At 38.0% G+C, this 25,637-nt stretch overlaps 1 protein-coding gene across 7 annotated transcripts in view; it reads right to left on the minus strand.

Moving 5' to 3' along the window:
• Positions 1 to 343: 343 nt before the first annotated feature.
• ACMSD (aminocarboxymuconate semialdehyde decarboxylase) overlaps positions 344 to 25,637 on the minus strand; it is a 35,005-nt gene continuing 9,711 nt past the window's right edge. For 3 of the 7 annotated variants that reach the window (XM_032216497.1, XM_032216471.1, XM_032216489.1), the window contains 8 exons: positions 21,452 to 21,548; positions 19,302 to 19,351; positions 8,284 to 8,520; positions 8,034 to 8,127; positions 6,614 to 6,709; positions 5,951 to 6,123; positions 2,543 to 2,641; positions 344 to 561 (listed from right to left, as the gene is read on the minus strand). In XM_032216497.1, coding sequence (XP_032072388.1) covers positions 499 to 561; positions 2,543 to 2,641; positions 5,951 to 6,123; positions 6,614 to 6,709; positions 8,034 to 8,127; positions 8,284 to 8,520; positions 19,302 to 19,351; positions 21,452 to 21,533 — 894 coding nt within the window. In that variant the 5' untranslated portion in view covers positions 21,534 to 21,548 and the 3' untranslated portion in view covers positions 344 to 498. The remainder of the gene's footprint in view (positions 562 to 2,542; positions 2,642 to 5,950; positions 6,124 to 6,613; positions 6,710 to 8,033; positions 8,128 to 8,283; positions 8,521 to 19,301; positions 19,352 to 21,451; positions 21,549 to 25,637) is intronic. The other 4 variants (XM_032216511.1, XM_032216503.1, XM_032216519.1 and 1 more) reach the window with 2 other exon arrangements.

Genomic DNA, 25,637 nt, shown 5'->3' on the forward strand with positions numbered 1-25,637 from the left:
AGTGACAATAAAGTTATTCTGTCTAAGTTTACTATAGGTCCTGTTTGCCCATTATGAGACCAACCCAGTACAGTAAATATTTCTCAGTTGTTGTGGGAAAAATAGGAGGAGGGAGGTATATTGGATACGTTATTGACTTGAGTGATTTTTAAAATTAAAAGGCTGGATACAAATAAATAAAGCCTCCAACTTTTTGTGTAACAGTTCAAACTTTGTGTAAGAGAGGCAAATTTCTAAATTAAGTGATAATCATTCATTGATGTCATGTTGAAATGGCGCATTCAACATATAACAAGAAAAATTCTTACAACTATATATCTTCTCAAAAAGTTATTAGCTCATACAGCTTTTATAAGGTTTTATTATAATCTAGATTCAAGTTTTCAGCACATGTATATTATCTGAAATTGGCATGATACTGCATAAATATGAAGATGATGTTTATAGTTGTCCTTCAGAAATTAAAGATGTTGATATATAATTACAGCAGTTCTGTTATTAGTCAAATTGTTTTCTGTCAATATTCAAAAATGAAAGAGCATTGCCAGACTTGAGTTTCTCCTGTAACAAAAAGAATGAAGACTTTGAGAAAGCTTTAACAAGCATTATGTATATATGTGTACAAAAGATGCCTCAGAAGACTTCTCAGTCAAATACTCAATAAATTGCTGTTTATAAATAAATTCATAAATTAATTATGTATTATAATGAACCGCATTAAGTAGATGCTTCTCAGAATTTCTCAGGACATGCTAACGATGTGGGTAGAACAGCTAGACAATGGATAGGTATGCCTGAAAAACCTGTCAAATGTATCTTCATCTTATTCTCAGATTAATATGATTTTTTAAAATCACTTTATGCTGCATCAGATGCCCAGCAAATTACCAATATAGCTCCATCAGATATCAGCGTTATTGCAATAGAAATGTTCAGTCCTTCCTATTCTATCAAATAATGCTGAGAGGTAACTTGGATTGGAAGATAAGGGCATGTATCAAAAAGTAAAATTGATGCAAAAAAGGCATGGATAAGGTAAAAACTCTATTGAATCATAGCTGATTCCTGGTGACTATTTAAATATCTTCTCACGAAAAAATGCCCACTATTTCAAATACAGAATCATAATCATTTAATTTTTGCCACTGAAATTTTTAATTACTTTTTTAAAGCTTCCTGACATAATTTGACATACTATTGTGAAATGATAGTGAGATAGGTTGCATATAAATTAAATAAATTTTTAAAAACCGAACTTGCAGCTCTTGCAGTTCCTGATAGTTTTCTACTCAGTTACTCATCATACATTAAAATAATTAAATTAATTTCCTACAGTTTTTTAAATGACAGTGGGTGATAATATAAAAAATAATAATAAGAGTAATTCTTTGCCAGGCTTTGAATGGATGTCTACTTTATGGTAGGGAAAAGCAGGTTTACTGTAAATGGCCCAAAGAGGCAACATTTCTTCTATTCTGGAGGTAGGTATTTTACTTTAAAATCTCACTGCTATAATACTGAAATGATAACCTTAGAATTTTTATACTGAACTTCTGTTCTTTCCTATTAGGTTTTTTAAAATTTGCAGCCTAGTACTCCAGGCATTGGGGAATGATGCTGATATTATAGTCTGTTTCTCACTTACTCAGAACAGTTATTATGAAAAAATAACATTTTATAAATTCTTCCATTCTTGCCTTCAGATTTCTTATGAATATAAATTGCTACATATTAGTTTTATTTCTAATGTCACACCATATTTCAAAATATGATACAGTGTGGAATCCGGTTTGATCCATTAGTTAAAGTGCTGAAGTAGGAATGGTGAAATCTGAATTCTAGGCCTAACTTAGATATGGACGCCAGCTGAGTAACGTTGTACTAGTTCAGGGGTGTCAAAGTTTTGGTGTCACATTGTCATCACGTGACATATTGCAACCTCCCCCTTGCTAAACTGGGGGTGGCCGTGGCCAGCCCGTGATGCATCTGGTCTGCGGGCCACGAGTTTGACATCCCTGGGTTAGTTTGGGAAACTACCTCCAAACAAGAAGCTAAGAAAAATTATGAAATTTATATAGTCACTAGAATTAAGTCTGACTTGAAACCAAAATTTAAAATAATTGTTCCCACTGTAAATTTTTGCAAAGAATTGTCTCATAAACTTTTATTTACATTACTTTTATACTACTTTTTTTCCTTAAAAAGAAGTCTGTTTGACTAGAAGCTTATATATTTAAATAATAAGATATGTTATATAAGCTTCAAATCAGAGGTGAACTTTGACCAGTTCTATACAGCTCAGATGAACCGGTAGTGGCGGCAGGAGGCTCCGCCTGCCCACCCGGATGTCATCACATCCTGTTTTTGAGGTTTTGTGCATGTGTGGATAGTCCTGTGCATGCACAGAGGTGGTGTGCTCGCTTTTACGAACTGGTAACAAAGGTAAGTTGATTTCACTCCTGCTTCAAACCAAAGCAAATGAACTACAAACTACACAGCAACATTAAACATTAAAGCATATTCTCAAAATCAGATAACATACTTTTAATTGCTCATCAAAGTCCTCCATAGAGTCAATCAGTTTTCCAGGCTCATGTTCCCCAAGTGGAAATGGATAATCTGTTCCCAACATCACTTTCTCCTGAAAATAGAAACAAGTAGATTGATTGACCTGTTGGCATTTTAATGGATGTTTGTTTTTCATCTTAAGGAATCATGAAAACACACAAGGACTTTGTCTTCGGTGCATAAGCTCTCAGTGTATATACAACAATAAAATGATATAAGATATCAATAGGAGAAAGTAATAGGAAAGATGAGAAGGGTATTTCTGATATAATTATTTTTTATTGCAATAGCACTTAGACTTATATACCACTTCACAGTGCTTTACAGCCCTCTCTAAGTGGTTTACAGTCAATGTATTGCCTCCATCAATCTGGGTCCTCATTTTACCAACCACGGAAAGATGGAAGGCTGAGTCAACCTTCAGCCTGGTGAGATTCAAATTGCCAAATTGCAGGCAGCAGGCAATCAGCAGAAGTAGCCTGCAGTACTGCATTCTAACCATTGCTCACCACGGGTCTGCATAGATAAAAGTATATAGTTTTATGTATTTCAGTACGCAGGAATTGCTCAGTTTTATTTACTAAAACATAGATTGTAAGGAAGATAATAATTTGAAATAAAATATAGAATTTGGTTTTGAAAGTCAGCATCTAGCTGATGAACAATATTAATAAAGCATTTGAACCAAAGGCTTCTGTGGGAGGAAAGTCCAACATGGTGGCCATAATCACATGACTGTAGCCCACCATGGTTTTTTACATGCACCACACTAGTGGTGGGTTCCGACTGGTTCGACCAGTGATTTGGTGGACTGGGTTGCTGGAACTAGCAGCGACTCAGGCCTGCCACATACCCAAACCAGTTCCCCAGTCAGTGCCATTGGCGGCGCCATCTTGTTTTTCAGTTGTGCGCATGCACAGAACAATTTTAATTGCACTGCGCATCAAGCGTGCATACGAGTGAACCGGCAGTAGTGCCTGCCAGAACCCCCTTTCTGCACCATGCAAGCAGCACATGTAAAAGGAGGTAAGATTTCAATTACTAGTTTTAACCCCCAAGGTACCCTGAGTGAAATTGCATTAAATTAATTCTGATATTGAAAAAAAATAGTTTACTTTTGCAGCATTTTAGTCAATATCTGTAACATAGGAAGGAAATTGAAGACGATCAATTTAACCTTTCACCATATATTTTATCAAGCCACTTATTAACAGCCAGAAATAGCTTTGGTATCTATGCTTCCATCTACAATAGGAATCTTGTTCATTTATAAAAGTATGTCTTGCACCAAAGGGAAGAAATTAGTGAAGATGAGTTATATTAGGAACAGTAATGAACTGATGCTGTCCTTCATAATTCCTGTGTTTCTTCTCATCGTATTCGATTATAGAGTTTTCGGAGAATAAAGTATGCGTTTTGAACATAAACTATATTGAACTACTGGGAGAAGGATACTTCCTGGACATATAGACTAAAATACAAAAAAAATGTGGCTTTCATATTTTGGAAGTGAAGCCCAATTTATTGAACCTGGGAGTAAAAAAACATCACATTTTTTTTCTACTTGCAATTGGTGATGCACAGTAAAGAGAGCATATTTCCCTTTTTACTAATATATATTATTTCCAGTAGGTGTCACCACAATGTTCTAAAAGAAATGCTCCAATCCAAGTCCTTTAGGCCAAAATAGAGATGCCTGATTCAGGTAGTGGTGTGTGTGTGTGTGTGTGTGTGTATGTGAGAGAGAGAGAGAGAGAGAGAGAGGGAGGGAGGGAGGGAGGGAGGGAGGGAGGGAGGGAGGGGGAGAGAGAGAGAGACAGAGATGTGTGTGTATATATATATGTATGTATGTATGTATGTATGTATGTATGTATGTATGTATGTATATATATATATATATATATATATATATATATATATATATATATATATATATATATATATGTTATATTTATGCTGATAAATAAATAAAGGCTTTAAATATATATATATATATAGTAAAAATAGATACCTTTCACCCTGGCTTCGCTGATAATGGATAAGAGCCTGTGGCCTAATGGCTAAGATCTCTGCCTAGTATGCCTAGTATGCAATATAGCCCAGGTTCAAATCCCAGTAAGGGTATGGCTAGCTGATGAGAGCTAAATAGCTTGAAATAGATCTATACTAGTCTCCCTTTATTTATTTATCAGCACAAATAAAAAAACACAAATATAACAAAGGCAACAGTAAAAATATTGGGCTCTGTCGTGATGGACTCTTGTGACGAGCCGAATGACAGATGATGGAAGCAGTTAGCTTCCTCCCATAATTGGGGCTTACCAGGGGTTGTAAAAATCTAATAGATACCTTTCACCCTGGCTTCGCTGATAACGGATAAGAGCCTGTGGCCTAGTGGCTAAGATCTCTGCCTAGTATGCCTAGTATGTAATATAGCCCAGGTTCAAATCCCAGTAAGGGTATGGCTAGCTGATGAGAGCTAAATAGCTTGAAATAGATCTATACTAGTCTCCCTTTATTTATTTATCAGCACAAATAAAAAAACATATATATATATATGTATGTATGTATGTATGTATGTATGTATGTATGTATATATGTAAGTTTTTTTTTCTTAGCCTAATGGCTAAGATGTCTGCCTAGTTTGTAATATAGCCCAGGTTCAAATCCCAGTAAGGGTATGGCTAGCTGATGAGAGCTAAATAGCTTGAAATAGATCTATACTAGTCTCCCTTTATTTATTTATCAGCACAAATACAACAAAATGTAACAAAAAGGCAACAGTAAAAATATTGGGTTTCTGCCTGGATGGTCTCTTGTGACGAGCCGAAGGACAGAGAATGGAAGTAGTGATCTTCCTCCCATATTTGGGCATACCGGGGGTTGTAAAAAATAAAAAAAAATAAAAAAAATCTAATAGATACCTTTCACCCTGGCTTTGCTGATAACGGATAAGAGCCTGTGGCCTAATGGCTAAGATGTCTGCCTAGTATGTAATATAGCCCAGGTTCAAATCCCAGTAAGGGTATGGCTAGCTGATGAGAGCTAAATAGCTTGAAATAGATCTATACTAGTCTCCCTTTATTTATTTATCAGCACAAATACAACATATATGATTTTTACATCCCCCGGTATGCCCAAATATGGGAGGAAGATCACTACTTACTTCTACTTATGTGATATCGTAAAACAATGCTAAAGCTCTATTCCTCTGCCAGGATGTCACTCTATCAGAGATGTCACTACAGCTATGTTCATGCTGTTGCTAATTGAATGAATGGAATGATGTCTCATTTGGCCTTCAGTCTCAAAGGCTGCTTTTGTGGAGTAGTATTTACCAGCTAGGAATGAACACTATCTTGTAGTAGAGATTCTCACTCACCTTTCCTATTATGTTTATCAGCAACTTCAGTGCATGCTCATCATGAACCAGTGAATCTGTGTAGAATGAACCAAGGTATTGCCTTGGATCAATGTTGTTATGGATTGCGCACAAGTCAGGTCTCACTCTAAATCCATGGGAGATACGTCCTACTGTGTAAGGAAAGGAACCACCTAAAAATATTTTTAAAACGTAACTCATATGTTTTATGCATTCGTTTATATTCTACCTTTCCTGCAGGAGTACAGGATGGCATATTATTCTTTCCTCCATGATTGTCCCTTCAACAACAACAGTAGGTGGTAAGTTGGGTTTAGAGCAAAGGTGGTATTCAGCAGGTTCCGACCAGTTCTGGAGAACTGGTAGTGGAAATTTGGAGTAGTTCAGAGAACCGGTAAATATCACCTCTGACTGATTTCGCCCCCATCTATTCTCTACCTCCTCAGTCCCAGCTGATCAGGAGGGAATGGAGATTTTACAGTATGCTTCCCCTGACCTGCCCACCAAGCCATGCCCACCAAGCCACGCTCACAGAACTGATAGTAAAAAAAATTGGATCCCACCATTGGTTTAGAGATCATCAACGGAATTATCATGGCTGAGAGATTCTGCAGTTCTACGCCAACAGTATAATCACAATACTACCTTGGCTTTGATACTTACCTCCATGGGCAAAGCAAACTCTCAGATTGGGGAAGCGCTCAAAAGTTCCTCCCATAATCATGGAGCAAATGGCAATGGTTGTTTCAGTGGGCATGCCTAATAATAAGAAATAATATTCAGGATTAATGATTGCTACTAATATGATGCTATTGTACCATAAAGTTCTTACAGCTTTCTTGGACAGATCTTCAACCAAGGAATAGGAAGAAGAGCAGGAGCAGACAGAAAACTCTGTGCAATCTCAATTCTGGGGACTCAGGGCCTAGCATTACAGCAGAGATAAGCTATACAACTGTTGACATGGCACCAATGGATTTCAGCCATGAGAGTCCACAACACAATCCATGAGAATCTTTGTGTCGTTACTTGGAGTCCTAAAGGACAGAGAGTGGTACTAGCTTCCTTGGAAAAGGACAGTGGCATACAGTATTTCAAACTGTGATATGAGATGTGTATTCAGTCCCATGTAGCTTTAAGTAAAATATTACCAAAAATATACTGACTCTAAGAAAGAGGGCATGTTGCTTGTTTGATCTACTGTTATTTACTAAAACCAATACTGGATTATCATTAATACATTGCAGTGGTGGGTTACGACCGGTACGCCCAGGTATGTGCATAACGGTGCCTGCCGGGAGCATCAGGTACCATTCTGGTATGGTGTTCCGGAGGGCCCGCCTGCCCGCCTATGCTCCTTACCAGTATTTGAAGTTTTCGGGGCTTCCGCACAAGCGCACGGAGCATATGGCACCTGTGTGACACTCTGCCTAGCAGCTGGAGCATCGCGGGTGGTAAATACACATGTGCAATGTGGTGGGCGCTCAGCTCCGTTGCACCATACTGGTTGCATCGGGATCCGGAACCCACCACTGTTACGTTGGCTAGCCATACTATTAGAGAACATAATGTAGGTGCTACGAAAGAATCTTGTATGTTTATTCTTTGTTTGTCCTAGCACTGATATTGTTACCTGGTTGGGTAATGAAACGTTTGCAAGAAAACAACCAAGCTCGGAGAATATCAAGACCCGTCAGATGGAAGCATTGTTGTTATACTGCTTTCCCTACTACACAACACCTCCTCTGCCTGAGCTGCTGGATTCTGACACCGAGTTGATGGTTGAGATTCCAACTAACGGTCCCAACTGAAATTTTGGGCTCAATTGCAATCGTAAGTTGAGGACTACCTGTAACTAGTTCCTCTTCATAAATGTAATTCCTGTGCCTACTTTAATGAGACTGTCAGAAAACTTCCATCTGCATAAGTGATTTTTAAGTCACTTGCACCAGATTTTTGAAAAAAATCAAACCAAAAGCCTTGATTGCACCAATTTTTGAAAATTTTTGAGAAAAAAATCAAACCAATAAAGCAAACCAATGATTGTCACAGAAAATGCCACTTCTGTACAGTAATTACTGACCTACAAGCCAGGGAAGCCAGTATTTAGACATCCTTCCATCTGTCTGCATGTCCCAAGGATGCACAAAGAGGCAGCAGTTTAATTGTTCAGCAGCCTTAAATCGCCAAGAGAGAATTTAAAAGATTATTAAATAGAGGACAACAGGGATGATATCTCAGGCCATTAAGCTGATGTTTTTAAATAGAAAAAAAATTAACTCTTCTCATTATTGGACTTGTGGGGGGAGGAGAGACAGAACACGTTTACTTACGGCATAAACAGGATCAAGTTCTGGAGCACTCAATTCCCAGTTGTTGATATGGGATCCTATCTGCACCCCTGGAAATCCAAGTTCCTTCACACAGCGGTGCATTTCCTTCACGGCCAGATCTGGAGCTTGCATGGGGAGAGTGCCAAATCCAACGAATCTTTTTGGGTACCTCCTTACTGTAGCAGCTAAGTCATTGTTTAATAATTGACACAAGTCTAGAGTATCCTGTGGTTTAGCCTGAAAACAAACAATTAGAGGATTGAGTAATGAAAACATCATTTTTGGGTTGAGAGGATTGGTTGAACCTTAAGTAGAAACATTTCAAACTTTCAAACTTTAATGGTATTTGTATGCCGCCCACTCCCTAGGGACTCTGGGCAGCTCACAGCAAATAAAAACAACAAATAAAAACATTTAAACATTTAAAATTACAAAATTAAAATCAACACAGCATCCATTTCATCAAATGGGGCTGAAATACTCAACAGCCCCAGGCCTGCCGGAACAGCCAGGTCTTAGTCTCAGCAGGAAGCTCGTTCCACAAGGCCAGTGCAGCTACAGAGAAGGCTCTCCCTTGGGGAGCCGCCAACCGGCATTGTCCGGTCGACGGCACCCGGAGGAGGCCCAACCTGTGTGATCTTATTGGTCATTGGGGGGTAAATGGCAGGAGGCGGTCTCTCAGGTAGCCATGTCCGATACCATGTAGGGCTTTAAAAGTAATGACTAGCACCTTGAAGTGAGTCTGGAGACCGATAGGAAGCCAATGCAGCTCCCGGAGGATGGGTGTACCTCGGTACACCCATTATCGCTCGCGCGGCTGCATTCTGGACCAGCTGTAGTCTTCGGACACTCTTCGCAGGCACGGGATTAGATACCATCAATATGCGGACGATACTCAACTGTATCTGTCCGCCCCGTGCCAACTCAATGAAGCGGCAGACGTGATGAACCGCGGCCTCGAAGCTGTTATGGACTGGATGAGGGTTAACAAGCTCGTGCTCAACCCAGAAAAGACCGAGTGGCTGTTGTGTGGCTCTCACAACAGTCACCCGGGCCCTTGTGACCTCTAGGCTGGAATACTGCAACGTGCTCTACATGGGGCTGCCCTTGAAGAGCATCCGGCGACTTCAGCTAGTACAGAATGCGGCCGCGCGAGTGATTGTGGGTGCACCTCGGTTCACCCGCATAACACCTATCCTCCGCGAGCTGCGCTGGCTACCTGTCGATCTCCGGATGCGCTTCAAGGTGCTATTAGTCACCCATAAAGCCCTACATGGCAGTGGATCTGGATACTTGAGAGACCGCCTTCTGCCAATTACATCCCTGCGACCAATAAGATCACATAGATTAGGCCTCCTCCGTATACCATCGGCCAGCCAGTGTCGGCTGGCAACTACAAGGAGGAGGGCCTTCTCAGTAGTAGCCCCGACCCTTTGGAACGAGCTCCCCGTAGAGATTCGCACCCTCGCCACCGTCCAGGCCTTCCGCACAGCCTTGAAGAACTGGCTCGCCCGTCAGGCCTGGGGACAAGGATAGTTCCCCTCCCGAATGATGAATGTATGTTGTTTATTATTTTATTATATGTCTTATCTTAATGTCTGTATCTCCCCTTCCCCGATTTTATGTGAGCCGCCCTGAGTCCCCTCAGGGAAAAGGGCGGCCTACAAATATTAATAAAATCTCTAAAAAAAAAAAATCTCTTCAGGGGCAGCCCCATGTAGAGTGTGTTACAGTAATCCAGTCTTGAGGTGACGAGGGCGTGAGTGACCATTTGAAGTGCCTCGCGGTCCAGATAGGGCCGCAACTGGTGCACTAGGCGAACCTGGGCAAAGGCCCCCCTGGTCACAGCCGAGAAATGGTGTTCTAACGTCAGCTGTGGAAAACAATACCTAATTAGAACCAAAGGCGTAAGTATTTTTACTCAATGAAACAATTAAACCATGTACAGGTAGCCCTCAACTTACAACCAATTTTTTTAGTGAAATTACGACAATGAAATTAGCAACTTCATGGTCATGTGATCAAAATTTGGACTTTTGGCAGCTGACTTGTATGTCCCGGGGTCATGTGTTCACCTTTTATGACTTTCTGACAAGCAAAGTTGATGGGGAAGCCAGATTCACTTTACAATCATGATACTACTTAACGACAGCAGTGATTCACTTAACAACTGTGGCAAGAAAGGTCATAAAATGAGGTAAAAGTCACTTAACTGTTTTTGTTACTGGTATCTGTCTCTTTGCTAATTTAAATGTCATTGCGATACTTTATAGGTGGCACAATCTTCATCAAGCTGGTATGGGAAAATTACTAGAGACTAGTAATTCAGGAGTACAATCGTTTGAAGTAAGGAATAAATTTTAATTCATTAAAAAACTTCTGAATATGACAACTATTATTCTGCTCTTTTATTGCATGCTTGCTTCAGTCTGTGACTGTCAAGCCGAATCAAAATGTTAGAAAGTAGCCTATCCTATTCCTATCCAAGGAGAAAGGGACAGTTTGCGTAACATGTGAAGTAGATACTAAACATCCTATCATGTCTACAGCATGCTTACATTCTCCCAGCAGATAAATCTAGACAAAAACCAAAGCAAGGCAAAATATTCAAAACTCTAACAAATCATCATCACCAACATGATACTGTAAAGCAAGGGTGTCAAACTCAATTTCATTCAGGGCTGCATCAAGGTTGTCTGACCTTGGGGGGGTGCCGGGGGGGGCATAGCCAGACTGGGAGGGCATGGCCATCTGCCAGTAAAAATGGAGCTTGTGGGCAGGCATGCATCACCTCTTCGGACTCCGTTTTTGGCCAGGACAGTCTCCTGCAGCCCTCTGCATGCAATCCTCCAAACTCCATTTTCATTGGCAGAGGGCTGCAGGAAGCCTTCCCAGCCAAAAATGGAGCCTGGGAGGGCTGTGCGCTGTGTGCTCCATTTTCGTTGGCAGAGGCACTGGGGGCCGGTCCTTCAGGGTAGCCCCACAGACCAGATCTAAGCACCCTGCGGGACAGATCTGGCCCATGGGCCTTGAGCTTGACGCCCCTGCTGTAAAGGATCCGTATTGGAACAGTCACCTCTGTGTGCTAACATTTTTTTCTGATGGAATTTTTAACTTGTCACTGGACTTTTGGAACAGAAGTAGATGCTTTAGAAGTCAAGAGGAACTGCTTGCTGCAACTGATGTTGTTAACTGAACACTGTTGGCATGGTAACCTCCATCAGCAGCAATGTTTCTTAGTGAAGAGCTTCCTGAGGAATTGGCAGAGGGAATGCTCTGAGATTACAAAAAAAAAAAAAACACCCTGGAATGTGCTCATTGGTTAAGACAACAATTATTGTATCTCTTTTGTTTTCTATGCTTTCTCCCATGACATTTCCCCCCCCTCTCTCTCACACACACATACACACACCATCACCAAACATGCAGCATATTTGGATCCAAACCAAAATTTCATTTATTTCCATGTTGCTTAGCCAACCTCTGAGTGACTGAAGGGCTAGAGATGTCTCCAGTAAGTGGGAGAGGGGGACAAAGATAAAAAATATATTTGATCCTGAAGGATCTCTGCTAAAATCATGTTTGGTTCTAATTAATTGATTCAAATATGGCAGATAAATCTGGGATAATATTCCTGAACACTTCTGTCTTTGGTACTTTCAAAAGAAGACTGTTGATAACTATTCTTTTGAGTGGCTAAAATATGTAAAACAAAATATGGAAGCACTGTTTACTCAATTGTCTTTACAAACACATATCTAACACAAAATCCTGTTGGAGGAACAATATCTGTTTTAAGTTATTGCACAGTGGAAGAGCTGAATTTATCTTAGGGATTACAGTCCTAGTTATAACTCTTCAATAGTTTTAGTTCTCCTGGCGCTACTACTTGAACACAGTGCTGCCTCTTAAGGACTGAAGCTACAGTAATTAAAGAGTAAATAAGTGTAGAATTGGTGCCATGACACTTAAATGTATGGGAGGCTGTAATTTTCAACAAAATTATGTTGGAATAGTACACATTGATTTTAATGTGTCAGCTGGATTTAAATATGGGAAGATTTTAATTCATTTCATTTGTCCATCATATTAGAAAAGGAGGAAGAAGGTTATCCCTTTTCAATTTCTGTGAAATAAAAATTGCATGCTTGCATAAATTTCTTCACCGTGTTGACATATTAGCCACACATGGGGAGGGGGGATTTTCCTAAAACTTTAACCAATGGCACCCTCCTGTGAAATTTGTACTGATTTGTGAATTCATGCTCATGTAGTTTTCTTTGGAACAATAAAGAATGTGCTTGTCATTGCTTTCTTCTGGAAACAAGTATCAGACAATATCAAAATTGCATTGTTGGATGGAGAATTTGTAATATGTAATTCTGGTGACCCTATTGCAAGATTTCTTGAATCAAACCAATTATCTAGAACCATTTCAGTTTCACTTCAAGACTGGTCTGAATAAGAACTGGCTCCTTATAAACAATACTTGTTAAGAGATACACTATGCCTCCTTCTACTGGGGCACTATTCGACAACTCTTAGTAGTATTGACCTTGGTATACTTCTGAATAGTTGTGCGTGCAAGCTATTCTCATTCAGAACATTATGAATCACTTATGATTCCAAACCTTTTATTTGCAGAAACAAATGGAGCAAATGATACTCTGGAAAAGAAAAGAATGCTCTAGTGTTGCCTAGAACATTTTATCCCTGGAATGAAGAACTTTGGATATCCCTAATTCTGATCCATCTTTGGGAAGTCCAGTTCACGCTGACAAAAAAGTTCAAAATGAATCATTATTTAAGAATATTGTGTTCTTCTGTCAGTTAGAACATAGGAAACCGGCTTCCTGGGAGGAGCCTACTGGTGGTGGCAGCAAAAAATCAGCTGCCTCCGAATTCCTGGCTACGTACCTGTTTAGAGGATCTTCCATCTGACGTCTTATCAGGTTTTCTTATCCTTCAGGCAAGAAGGAAAGAAGAAACTGTTTTGCTGGCAAATGCTCTTCGATTTTTGCAGCTTTTGTGCTTGCAAGGAAAGGGGGGCTAGCCCAAGGCAGAACGGCTGTCCGTGCTGGGAACTTCAAACTGCCTTGTGCAGGACAAAGTAGGTCTCCCCCACTCTGCTCAAAGTTTTGTTTGATTTAATCTTATCACGAGCTGAATCCGTTTACTGCGTGGACAATAATTGCTTATCAACATTTTAGCTTCTTTTCTTTTTCTCCTCCGAAAAATTATTTACTCAGAGGCTTTTAAAATGGCGCCGAGCAGGCTGGTTTCTCCGGTAATAACGAACACTTTTTGCTAATCCTCACAAGAATTCAAAACAAAAGAGATTGCTTATCACATGTTTTGGTTTCACAATAGAAGAATTTTACTCCTTCATTAACCTTGCTTATCTGGAAGTTAAATGGTGATGAATCTGCTGAACGGTCTTGTTACAATGTTTACTCACTGAAAGTTTTGCCAAGCCTTAAACTTCAAAATAAAAGCCTCTTTACTTAAAGCTGCATATTCAGGCAATAGAGTTTTATTAACTGCAGGCAGATAAATTTTGAAATGGCCTCAAAACCAAATATTAACTTGAAGTCTCTCACCCTCTACTTCCAGGGGCACATCCTCAGTGCCTGGCACAAAGCTGCAGCCTCCGCTTCCTACGCCCCCTGCTGGGGATGTGTTAACGAAAGAATTTTTCCTGAGTAATCTAAGCGAGGCTCTTAATGCACAGACAATTAAAATGGAAGATAAATTTAGAGATAATAGAGAGGAGAGAAAAGAGGAAATAAAAGAAATGAAAGAAGAAATTAAAAGTGAAATAAAAGGACTTAAACAGGAGCTGTATGAGAAATTTGAGGCTAAGGTTGATAAAATTAGAGACGATATGCTGAGTCTTGTAACTGTATTAACAGAACATTTCTGGAGTGGAAGATACTCTAGAGGTTCTTAATGATGCCAATGCTAACTTGACATTGAAAACAGAGGTGGTGGAACAAAAAGTGGAAAATGCTGAAAAAGAAATTATTATGATACAGTACCGACAAATGGAGTTCGCATTAAGAGTAAGGGGGCTGCGTGAGGAGAAACAGGAGAACCTGAAACAGATCCTATCGGAAGCTTTTGACCGCCTGATGGGAAGACCAGGGACCAACCAAGACTGGCAAATTGACAAAGCTTACCGCGTTAACTCCTGGCTGGCAAAGCAGAAGCAGCTTCCTCGAGACATCGTTATATATTTTACTACAAGAGAGCTTAGAAATATGGTACTGCAAGCGTCTTATAACACTAAGCTTCAAATTGGCGGTCAAGACCTGGCTGTTTTGAAAGAGATACCACCTCAAATGTTAAGAGCCAGGAGAGACTACGCTTTTTTGGTCGAAGAACTCAGAAATCGTCAGATACAGTATAGATGGGATGCACCATTCGGCATCATATTTACATTTGATAAGCAAAGGTACCGCCTCAACTCTGTATGGAAAGCCCGAGATTTTTATTATAATATATTGAAGGCCGGACACCCTGCACCATCTGGACCTAGAGAAAGACCACAAGAAGGACAGGATAGACAGCAAACTACACAACCACCAGACAAGATGGAGCATCTCTCTTCTCTAGAAGTGCAAGGTGCTATGGAACCAAGACCTAGCCGCATGACTACTAGACGTATGGAGAAACAAGCTAAAAAGCAACAGCATCAACAATCATCGGCCATCGATCAAGGAACTACAATAACAAATCTGGAAGCAGTGGGAGGAGCTAGACCTAAGGTTAAACAGGCCGTGCAGGAAGCTCTAAAAATGCTTCAACCAACCAAAGATGACAACTAAGATTTTAACATGGAATGTCAACGGACTGAACTCTCCACAGAAGAGGAAGAAAATATTTCATTATCTCAAACAGTTTAAGAACGATGTAATTTGTTTGCAAGAAACTCATATCAAGTCAACTGATCAAAAATATTTGATCAACTCAAAACTTGGTCAACATTTTGCAGCTTCTGCTATGGAAAAGAAGAATGGTATAGTTGTATACTTAAGAAAAGATATGAAAGCTGAATTAATAGAAGCAGATCCCTTCGGAAGATATATTGCTTTAGACTTAATCTTAGAAGGGAAAAAGACATTACTTTGGGGAATTTATGCTCCCAATCAACAGCAAGATAGATTCTATAGAAATCTTCATGCTAAATTAGTACAGTGGGACTATAGTTCCTGTATACTATTGGGTGACTGGAATGGAGTGATAGACACTAAGAGAGATAAGAAGATTTCCCGCCTAAATACCAAGATGCGAGCAAAGTTACCCAAATCTTTCTTTGACATTATGGATGATTTTGAATTGAGAGATATTTGGCGAGAAAGAAATGCAGAGGAATATGACTTCACTTTCTTCTCGGACAGGCATCAATCCCTCTCAAGGATTGATTTTATTCTAACCACTAATGATTTGCTTTCTAGGGTCAAGAAAACAAAGATTGCAGCTAGGGTCCTTTCGGACCATAACCCAGTTTGGATGGAGTTGGGAAGGGTAGTGCAGGCAAGAAGGTCTTGGAGATTGAATGAAAACTTATTTAGATATGAAAAGTATATTAATGATTGTAAAAAATTACTATCTGAATATTTTGTTTTGAATATGAATAAGGGTACATCTATGGAATTTGTATGGGACGCAAGCAAAGCGTATATGAGAGGAGTTTTGATGAATATAAATAAAACACATAGAAATAAGCAAGGGTTAAAACGAACAGAACTGGAAGAGGAAATTAAGAGAAAAGAGCTGGAGTTAACAATGAACCCAGACGATACAAAGGTTAAGGAAGCTATTAACATATTAAAATCTCAATTTGACATGTTGATCTCTGACCAGGTAGCTACTAATTTATTATATGCAAAACACAATACTTTTTGTAATGCAAACAAACCTGGCAGATGGTTAGCTTATCAGATTAGGAAAAAAAGGAAAACTCGAAATATATCTAAACTGATTTACAGAGGGAAGGAGGTGTTTCAACAGGAAGAGATTCAAAAGGCTTTCTGGGAATTTTTTACAGAACTGTATAAAGGGGATAAAATTAATGGTTTAGACATAGACAAATATTTAGATAAAGAGAAAATACCTTCAGTTAGAGAAGAACACAGGCAAAAATTGAATCAACCAATAACCTCGGGGGAAATCCTGCAGGTAATTAAGCAATTAAAGTCAGGGAAAGCACCAGGTACAGATGGCTTGACAGCGGTTTACTATAAAAACTTACAGTTAGAAATGGTAGAACCTCTTAGAGAATTATTTAATATGATTCAAACGGAAGGTAAAGTCCCTCCATCTTGGAAGACAGCGTTTATATCTTTGATACCCAAAGAAGATCAAGATACTACTCAACCCAAAAATTATAGACCTATTTCATTACTGAATGTAGATTATAAAATTTTTACTAAAATATTAGCAAATAGGTTAATGTTGGTCACTCAACAATTGATACATACGGACCAAACAGGTTTTATACAAGGGAGACAGATGAAAAGTAATGTTAGATTAATTATTAATGCATTAGAATATTTGGGAAAGAACAACCAGATCCCTGCTGCGTTTATATTTTTGGATGCTGAAAAGGCCTTTGATCGAGTTAACTGGCAATTTCTGTTGAAGATACTGCAAAAAATGCAGATAGGAGATAATTTTTTACAGTCAATTAAAGCAATATACCAACAGCAAACAGCACAAATCATAGTCAATGGAAGTTTAACAGACTCTTTTCAAATTGGAAAAGGTACAAGACAGGGCTGTCCTTTGTCCCCCATTATTGTTTATTATAACTTTGGAAGTATTGTTGAATAAAATACGGGGCTTGGATGTTTTAAAAGGGATCAAGATTAGGCAGCAAGAATATAGAGTCCGCGCTTTTGCGGATGATTTGGTCATAATATTGGAACAACCGCAGGAATCCAGTATGGTTTTAATGAATACGATTAATCAATATGGTCAAGTGTCGGGCTTTAAAATAAACTTAGGAAAAACCAAAATATTAGCTATAAATATGAATATTAAACAAAAGGAAGAATTAGGAGTGATGCTAGGATGTGAGGTAGCTAAAAAAGTCAAATATCTTGGAGTTAACATTTTAACTTCAAATGGGAAATTATATAAGCATAATTATGAACCACTTTGGCATAGCATACAGACAGAGATGAAAAAATGGGAGAAATTGCACTTATCTTTGCTGGGTAGGATAGCGGCAGTGAAAATGAACATTTTACCAAAATTTTTATTTATTTTCTAAATGTTACCTATACTTAAAAAAGATGCGAACCTTTTAGAATGGCAGAAGGGTATCAACAAATTTGTGTGGGCAGGAAAGAAGCCGAGGGTAAAGATGAAAATAATGCAAGATGTACGTGAGAGAGGAGGATTGAAACTACCTAATTTAAAACTATATTATGATGCAGTGGCATTATCTGTAATTAGTGATTGGATTCATTTAACCAATGATAGAATATTGAATATTGAGGGACACGATCTGGTATTTGGTTGGCATGCTTATCTGTTATTCAACAAAAAATTGGATAAGAATTTTAAAAGTCATATTTTAAGAAATGCTTTATTGCGGGTTTGGAAGAAATACCAATATAAATTAAATGACAAGATACACATGTGGGCAATTCCTAGACACGCAATTGAAAATATGAATACAGCACAAAAACAGGACAGAATTACTTACAGACAGCTTCTTACCTCGGAAAGGGGGGTATTACAATTAAAATCTTTAGAGGTATTAAAAGAGGAGAAGGTAGTTCAAACATGGTTCCAGTATGGGCAATTACAGGCTAGGTGGAAAATAGATCAAAAAATTGGTTTTATTCAAGTTGAGGATAATCTGTTTAAACAAATAAGAGATCAAAGCTTAATGCATATAAAGAGGATATATAATGTATTAATACAGATGGATTCGGAAACAGAATTAGTTAAAGATTGTATGATAAAATGGGCTCAAAATATTGAGGAACCAATAATGTTGGATACATGGGAAAGAATCTGGGTAAGAAATGTGAAATTTACACAAGCTCAAAATCTGAGAAAATTTTTTTACAAGATGTTCTATAGATGGCATTTAGATCCTAAAAAGTTGGCTTCTATGTATCCGAATGTACAGCCTAAATGTTGGAGGTGTGGTTCTCTCGATGCTACATATTATCATATATGGTGGACCTGCCAAAAGGTTAAGGCATTTTGGATAAAAATATGGTGGGTCATGCAAAATGTTTTTAAAAGAAGGATAAAGTTTAGTCCTCAGCTATTTTTACTAGGTATATGTACTGACTTTACAGTGGTAGAGACCAATTTGATTCTGCACCTGATAACTGCAGCAAGACTGTTGGTGGCGCAATATTGGAAGAAGGAAGACTTGCCTACGATCCAAGAATGGACATTGAAAGTAACAAACTTAGCTGAAATGGCTAAAATATCGGCATATCTCAAAGATCATTCAAATGAGATATATAAACGAGACTGGAAAAAATGGATTGACTATATACAAAATAAATACGGGACTAAGAAATTCCAGTTAGCCTATGCTTAAGATCAGAAATGATTTAAACTGTTAAAAGTCAGTTCAGTAAGAAGAAGCTAAGGTCAATCTAGAATGTCATTAATTTCTTTATTTCTTTTTTCTCAATAGATTTTAGACTGTGTTAGTTAAAAATCCATACCGTGTACGGGTTCTGGGAAGTCGGGGGGGGGGGGTTAAGATGAAAACCTCCATCCTTCCATATTGTGGGCTCTGCCAAGCTGCTACATGTCTTCCAAGAACACAGAATGGATTTTTATCTATTTATTGAAGATATTGAGCACTGTATTTCTTTCCAAGTATCAGAAGTGACTTGGGAGGGGGGGTGTCAAATCAATATTTGGAAGAGTGGGCTGCAATTGCAGAGGAAATACTTCATTACAAAAGCCACTGCCTTTCTTTTTGTAGCTTTTGACTGCTGCAGCACAAATGAAAATAATTGTTCCCATTGACTTACCCAATAACTAAACATGACAGGAACCGTCGAAAGTACCTGAACTGAGACTCCTATGGAACAGAAAAGGCATACGTGATTTTAAATATTGAAATGAGTTATCCATTAGCAATGAGAGAGCCTAAAAAATGCTGAATCAGCACACATGTCTTTTCGTTACAGTTTTATCCCTGTATGGTGACAGGAATTGCTTCCAAAGTTATCTTATCGGTGATGGACAAGTTATTATTAGTTTCATAACTTAACGTACCATTAATTGCATAACTTATAAAAATCTCTTTGACTAAGATGGCTTAGAAACTAATGGACCCTGTTCATTATTTATCCATACATTTTTGAAGGGAATGTGTGGAAATTTGTAGAGCCTCCACAATCGTCTCTTCAGTGCAGTAAGGAATTTGGTAGTGTTAGGTGAAACTTGCAGTGTGCTATTGAATGTTAGTTTTGGAGGAGGTTGATGGGTCCCTGAAGAACCAAATGCTATTCTTCACAAAGTGATTACAGACAGCATCTATTTAAGAGTCTCAGAATCCTCAGAAAAGACTCTGAATAGATATTATACTTGTTATTAAAGACAAAAATAATAGTTGCAAAATAAAAACCATGATTTAATCACTCCAATCACTACCCTACAAAATTAGGAGAAAAGCCTAAGCAGAGAATATTACAGTGTGGACAGAAAAGTCACAGTAGAATTAATCAAATGTTGATCAATCCAAATTAACCCAAAGGAATACAACTGCAATACCATTAAAAGTCCGAAGATGTTCTCCGTGGTCATGACTAAATACCAAAAATGCATGGAACACAAAGGTGGTTCCTATTTCAAACTTCTAGATTGGCAGAAGCTGGGACAAGTAATGGGAGCTCACTTTAGCCACTGAGCCACTGTTTCCCTGCAATGCCATTAGTTATAATGAAATACCATTAGGAACTCTAAATTAAACTGTGGTTTAATAAATGAACCGGTATAAAATGCAAGAATACTTCAAATGTAATTTTTAAAGAAGTACTATCAATATGAACAATGTCTGAGGAAAAGAAAATAACATTTAAGGGGAAAAGAAATATCCAGATATCTTAGTGGGTCAATGCAATTAGTTTTCTAAATAAATCAATTCATCAATGCTAAAACATTCCCAATTGTTAAAATTCATAAAACCTTCAAATAATACATCATCCAACCTTTTAAACACAAATAGAGAAAGCAATCTATTATTTAAAATAATTTGTATTTTGTTGCTGGCTCTAAACCTGTCACTGGTTGGAGCATCTTGTGATCCAAATCAGCCAACAAAAGGTATAGACTTCACTTCTGGAATCCCAGATATGCCAATGCAGCAAAGAACATAAATGAATTGAGTTCTGGGAATTTTATCCAATTGTAATTCAGAACATTATGAATTTGATCTTCAATCTTATTCCTCCATCAATAGAGATGCTCCTAAATTCTTGATACTACCCATTTAAATATGCTGAAGCAATTGATTGGAGATATTGCTCAGGAAAGGTTTCAAAAATGGGTTGGACCAATTGAGGATCAATCTATGCTAGCCTTGTTAGCAGTGGACCTCTCTTGGAAGGCCATCTGCTGGGAGATGAGGGTTCTTCTTTGGATGGCCACTGTGAGAACAGATAGCTAGTCTAGATGAGTCAGGGGTCTGATGCAGGAGAGCATGGCATGGGAAGAGGTTCTTATACTCTAGAACCCCTTCTCCTCCCTCCAACTCTTTTCTTGTTCTTTCTGAGGACAGAAATGCAGCCAGTCTTCCAACTATCCATGTCTAGGAACTAGTTACCCACATGATCTATCTTGGTCAGGATTCATCCTCAGTTTATTGCCACCCCTCCCCCAATCTATCCTATTGCTGAAGACTGGTTCAGAACATGCACAGGTCTTAATGGAAAAATAGAGCTGAGTGTTACCAGTGCACAGATAACATGTATAAGAGGGTTCCTGATAATCAGCCCCAGCAGACATGATACTAAAAAAAAGATTCTTCTCATGATGTTGCAGATCATTTTGTTAGTAAGGGTTGATAAGGTTTAATTGATTTGACATAAACACATTTTAAAGGTTAATTATAAATGTTTCATTAAAGCTGCTGGTATCACACTGATGCCTAAATTTTACACACTCGAGCTGAGGGTACCTGATTCATCCATCTGTTTAATCCGAACTTCTGGATCCCAACAGTTCTCTTGAATAACTCTGAAAACTTTTCCATCTCTCATTATTTTGGCTTCCCCCTGCAATATACATTTATATATTGTAATGTATGATATGTTAGCACATTTTTTATTTACTTCAGAAGTATACATTTCATAAATTGTCTTAAAGCACACAAAGGCTTTTCTTGACCTCTTAAAAGTATGGGAGCTCTTGAAATATAGTTTTCTCCTGTAACACTGAGCTAATATTAGATACTTGCCTGGTATTTTATTCCATACAAGAAATCTATTATAAAACTACAGTAATATTGTCCTAATATGTACGGTCTTCTCCCTTGTGACCACAGATTTTTGAAACTATATAATAACATGGGCCAATTTCATGTAATGGTTAAGGTGGTGACACTGGAGTTGAACACAATTGGATAGGGAAACCTTTAATGTATGTATGTATGTATGTATGTATGTACCAGTGGTGGGATTCAAATAATTTAGCAACCAGTTCTCTGCCCTAATGATTTCTTCCAACAACCAGTTCACCAAATGGCTCAGAAAGTTAACAACCAGTTCTCCCGAAGTGGTGCGAATTGACTGAATCCCACCACTGGTATGTACATACATACAATATGCAATGCATGTATATATATATATGGTATGTAAAATAAAATAATAACACCAGGAAATATTAGAATGGAAGACAAAGAATTGCAGAAGATCACAAAATATTCAGATATGAAAATCAAAATTGGAAGATTATGGCATAAACCGGCCATAGTGGTCCCAGTGGTTATCGGCATACTGAATGCCATACCCAAAAAAACTTGAATGGCACTTAGAAAATCTGTGCATTCATAAAATTTCCATCAGTCAATTACTAAAGGCTGCATTACTTGGATCCACAAATATACTACATCAATATATTATAACAACCTAGGAAAGAACTTGATGCATATGAAGGTCAACGCCAGCTAAAGAACTGGTAGCTGTGATTCCACATTTTTTTCTATATAATAATATTTGTTGATAGGAAAGACAAAAATGTCTGGCTAGTGAATGTTGCAACACCTGAAGAAGAGAAAGAACTGTAGAAAATCATCAAATACACTGATCTCCAAACAGTAGAATGACATGGCAAACTTAAGCAAAGATAATATTAGTAGTGTTCCCAGATCATCTGGAGCACCATTTGAATGTCATTGACATTGACAAAATCACCACCAATCAATTACAAAAGGCAGTTTTGCGTAGGACACCCTACATTGTGCTACACCTTTGGAAATAGAATGACCGTGGTTAAAAAAAGCAAAGGTAGTACTAGTAATAATAGGTGCCTTACGTGCAATCCCACAACTGGAGTACCTCTTGAATACCATTGGCATTGGCAAATTCACCATCAATAGATTGCAAAAATCAGCTTTACTCAGAACAGCTTTCATCCTGCAACAATATCTGTAACACTATCAAACATCCACATTGCCTATCCCATGTCCTTGGGTGGACAAAATATGTGGACAAAAAAGCCAAATCCAGTCTGAACATCTGCTTGACTATGTGACAAAGCATAGTAATAATAATAAATCTAGCTGTGTGATTTTGTAGGGTGGAAAACTGATTTGGGAGAAGTAGCCAAATGAGAAGATTATGGAATTTCACTGTAGCCCATCACACCAGAATATCAATGATTCAGTTGATTAGTGCCCATTTTTAAAAAGGTTATGGGGTTTTAGAATAATTAAAATGAAGTTTTTCTATTACTGCTAAGGAAAAATCACTTGCATTACTTTTTTATTGCTTTGAATTAAATTTAAAAATGAAGCATGCCAAATAATAAAGCAAGTTTTAAAATATTAGAAACAGAATCACTTATGACTAAAAAAATCTGAGGGAATTAAACAGCTAGGGGTAAAAAGAGAACAAAGTTGGTCCTTGGTAAAATGAACTCAATAGATAGGGAAGTTGCAGCATCGACCATGGTATCCAGATGGACCACCTGCAAGTATTGGAGTTTGGAGACACTTTTTTTATAATGGTTTGCTCCTGTCTCAGTAGGTAGTCCCTGTTGATGATTGTAGGATAGGGAAGATACCCAGATGAATATCACTACACCAGTTCCAGGCCACACAGGAGGTACTGTCAACCTACTCAGAGTCTGGAGACTTTGACAGCCTCAATTGGGCAAAACAGGCTGAAACAGGAAGAACTTATTGGGTGGGTGAAAGGATCATTTTGTGCATATGCATGCTGATTGAACAAATGGAGTTTTGCACATTCGCCCGCTGCTTGCGCGGCTCGGTTTCCAACGGGCCACAGACTGAAGGTTGAGGACATTTGCTTTATAGGGTAAATAAATCAGTCACAATGACTCTCTGTTCTGCACTGTTCCAACTGCATCTAGAATATTGCATTGCATTTTAGGAAAGACACCAACAAACTGGAGCGTGTCTTCATGACAGCTGTCAAGATAAAGGTCAGAAAGGGAAAAAATCTATGAGGAATGGCTGGAGAAGCGGAGTGTGTTTAACCTGGGAACAAAAGAATACAGGGAACCATGATAGTTTCTTAAGTATTGAAGGTTGCAACATAGAAGATAAGGGAGGTAGGGTTGTTTCAAAATTGTTCCAGAAAAGAAGAAACAATGGATTTAAATATCAAGGAAGCAGATTTCAGATGAATGTCAGGAAAATATAACAGTAAGAGATTTTTTAAATAATGGAACAGACTGCTTTGGAAAGCATTGCTTACTCCTTTGTTTGAGGTTTTTATCTGACTAGATGGCCATCTGTTGAGGATGTTTCAACAATGGATTCCTGTGCTGGGCAAAGAATTAGACTAGATGATCTTCAGGGTCTCTTCCAAACCCTGGAAGGATATGATTTTATGACTTTCTATATATTACAAAAGGGTGCCTAAAGTTAAGAAAACCCATGAGATGTTCATGTAAAACTGCAAAAAAGAATCATGTCTAATATACAGTATTAGTATAAAGTGTATGCAGTATTTAAAATGAATAATAATAAGTCATTTAAATGACTAGGAACGGAGTGCCGTTTCTTTTATAAGTCCAGTTCCAGGCTCATTCTGTTCCTATACTAGCATTTGGACCTTAGAGGCACACCCTGAAAATCAGAAATAGTAGCTTTTATGTAAGCCTGAATATATTCCTTGGGTTAAAAAAAATTCCTTGCAGAAGAAATTCTTCAGCTATATCTTTTTCTGAATTAGGATAGGACAGTTGGACTAAAATGTCTGAATGCACATATATACATTTATATTTTGATACATAGGATTCTTAAGTATTCTTAATCCTAAAGCTAGATTTAATACTGCATATATTATGGATTATATATTTTTCATAACTAATACATTTTAGAACCTTGAAGTCCTCCTTCCCATTCCCTGTGACTTCAAATTCTGTCATGTTTTAAGAAAATAGTTCCAAATATCACAAACAATAATTACACAGCCATTATCTAATTTCTCTGGCAAAACACTGTTGGAGAATTGATTTTCCAAAGTGCAAGTAAGAGCAAATGTTAACCATATATTCCATTCTTACAGGCGATGAATAATGGATGTGAGCTTTCTGTTGAGTGTTACATAACAATAGATGAGAAAGTATTTAGGGGGAAAGGATATTCAAACTGACTTGGTGGTATAAAAATAGATTGGGATTCATTTTTGTCCCGCTCAATTAGAATATTTTTGATACGTGGAATAACCTATGTGGTTATTTTTCAAGCAAGCTGTTAAGGTGGAACCATGATAGTGATGAAGGCAATGGTAAAAGAATTGTAATTGTTCCACGTATTCTCTTAAGTCTTCATACATAAATGCCAGTTGTAGAAAGATAAATAATAGTTTTTCTAATAATTAAAAGAGCTATAATGTGAGCTTTCTTGATCAGCATATGGAAGCAGAACAAGAATACGCCCAAATAAATGGCTTGGATCAATATAGCACAGACAGGGTTCTATAGTTTTCAAAATGATTTTTTAATTTTTGATTCAATGCTGCCCAGCGTCGATTGAAATATGGGTGGCTAGGTAAAGGATTTAAATAAATTCATTTCTGAATCATAGAAATGATGGAACCATTCTGCTTTCTATTTAAAACTAGATTTCTGGCAGCATCGTCTGTCACTGAAACAGCGTGAGCTCGGGTCTGCAC

The sequence above is a fragment of the Thamnophis elegans genome, chromosome 1 (genome assembly GCF_009769535.1).
Source record: "Thamnophis elegans isolate rThaEle1 chromosome 1, rThaEle1.pri, whole genome shotgun sequence".
NCBI lineage: Eukaryota > Metazoa > Chordata > Lepidosauria > Squamata > Colubridae > Thamnophis > Thamnophis elegans.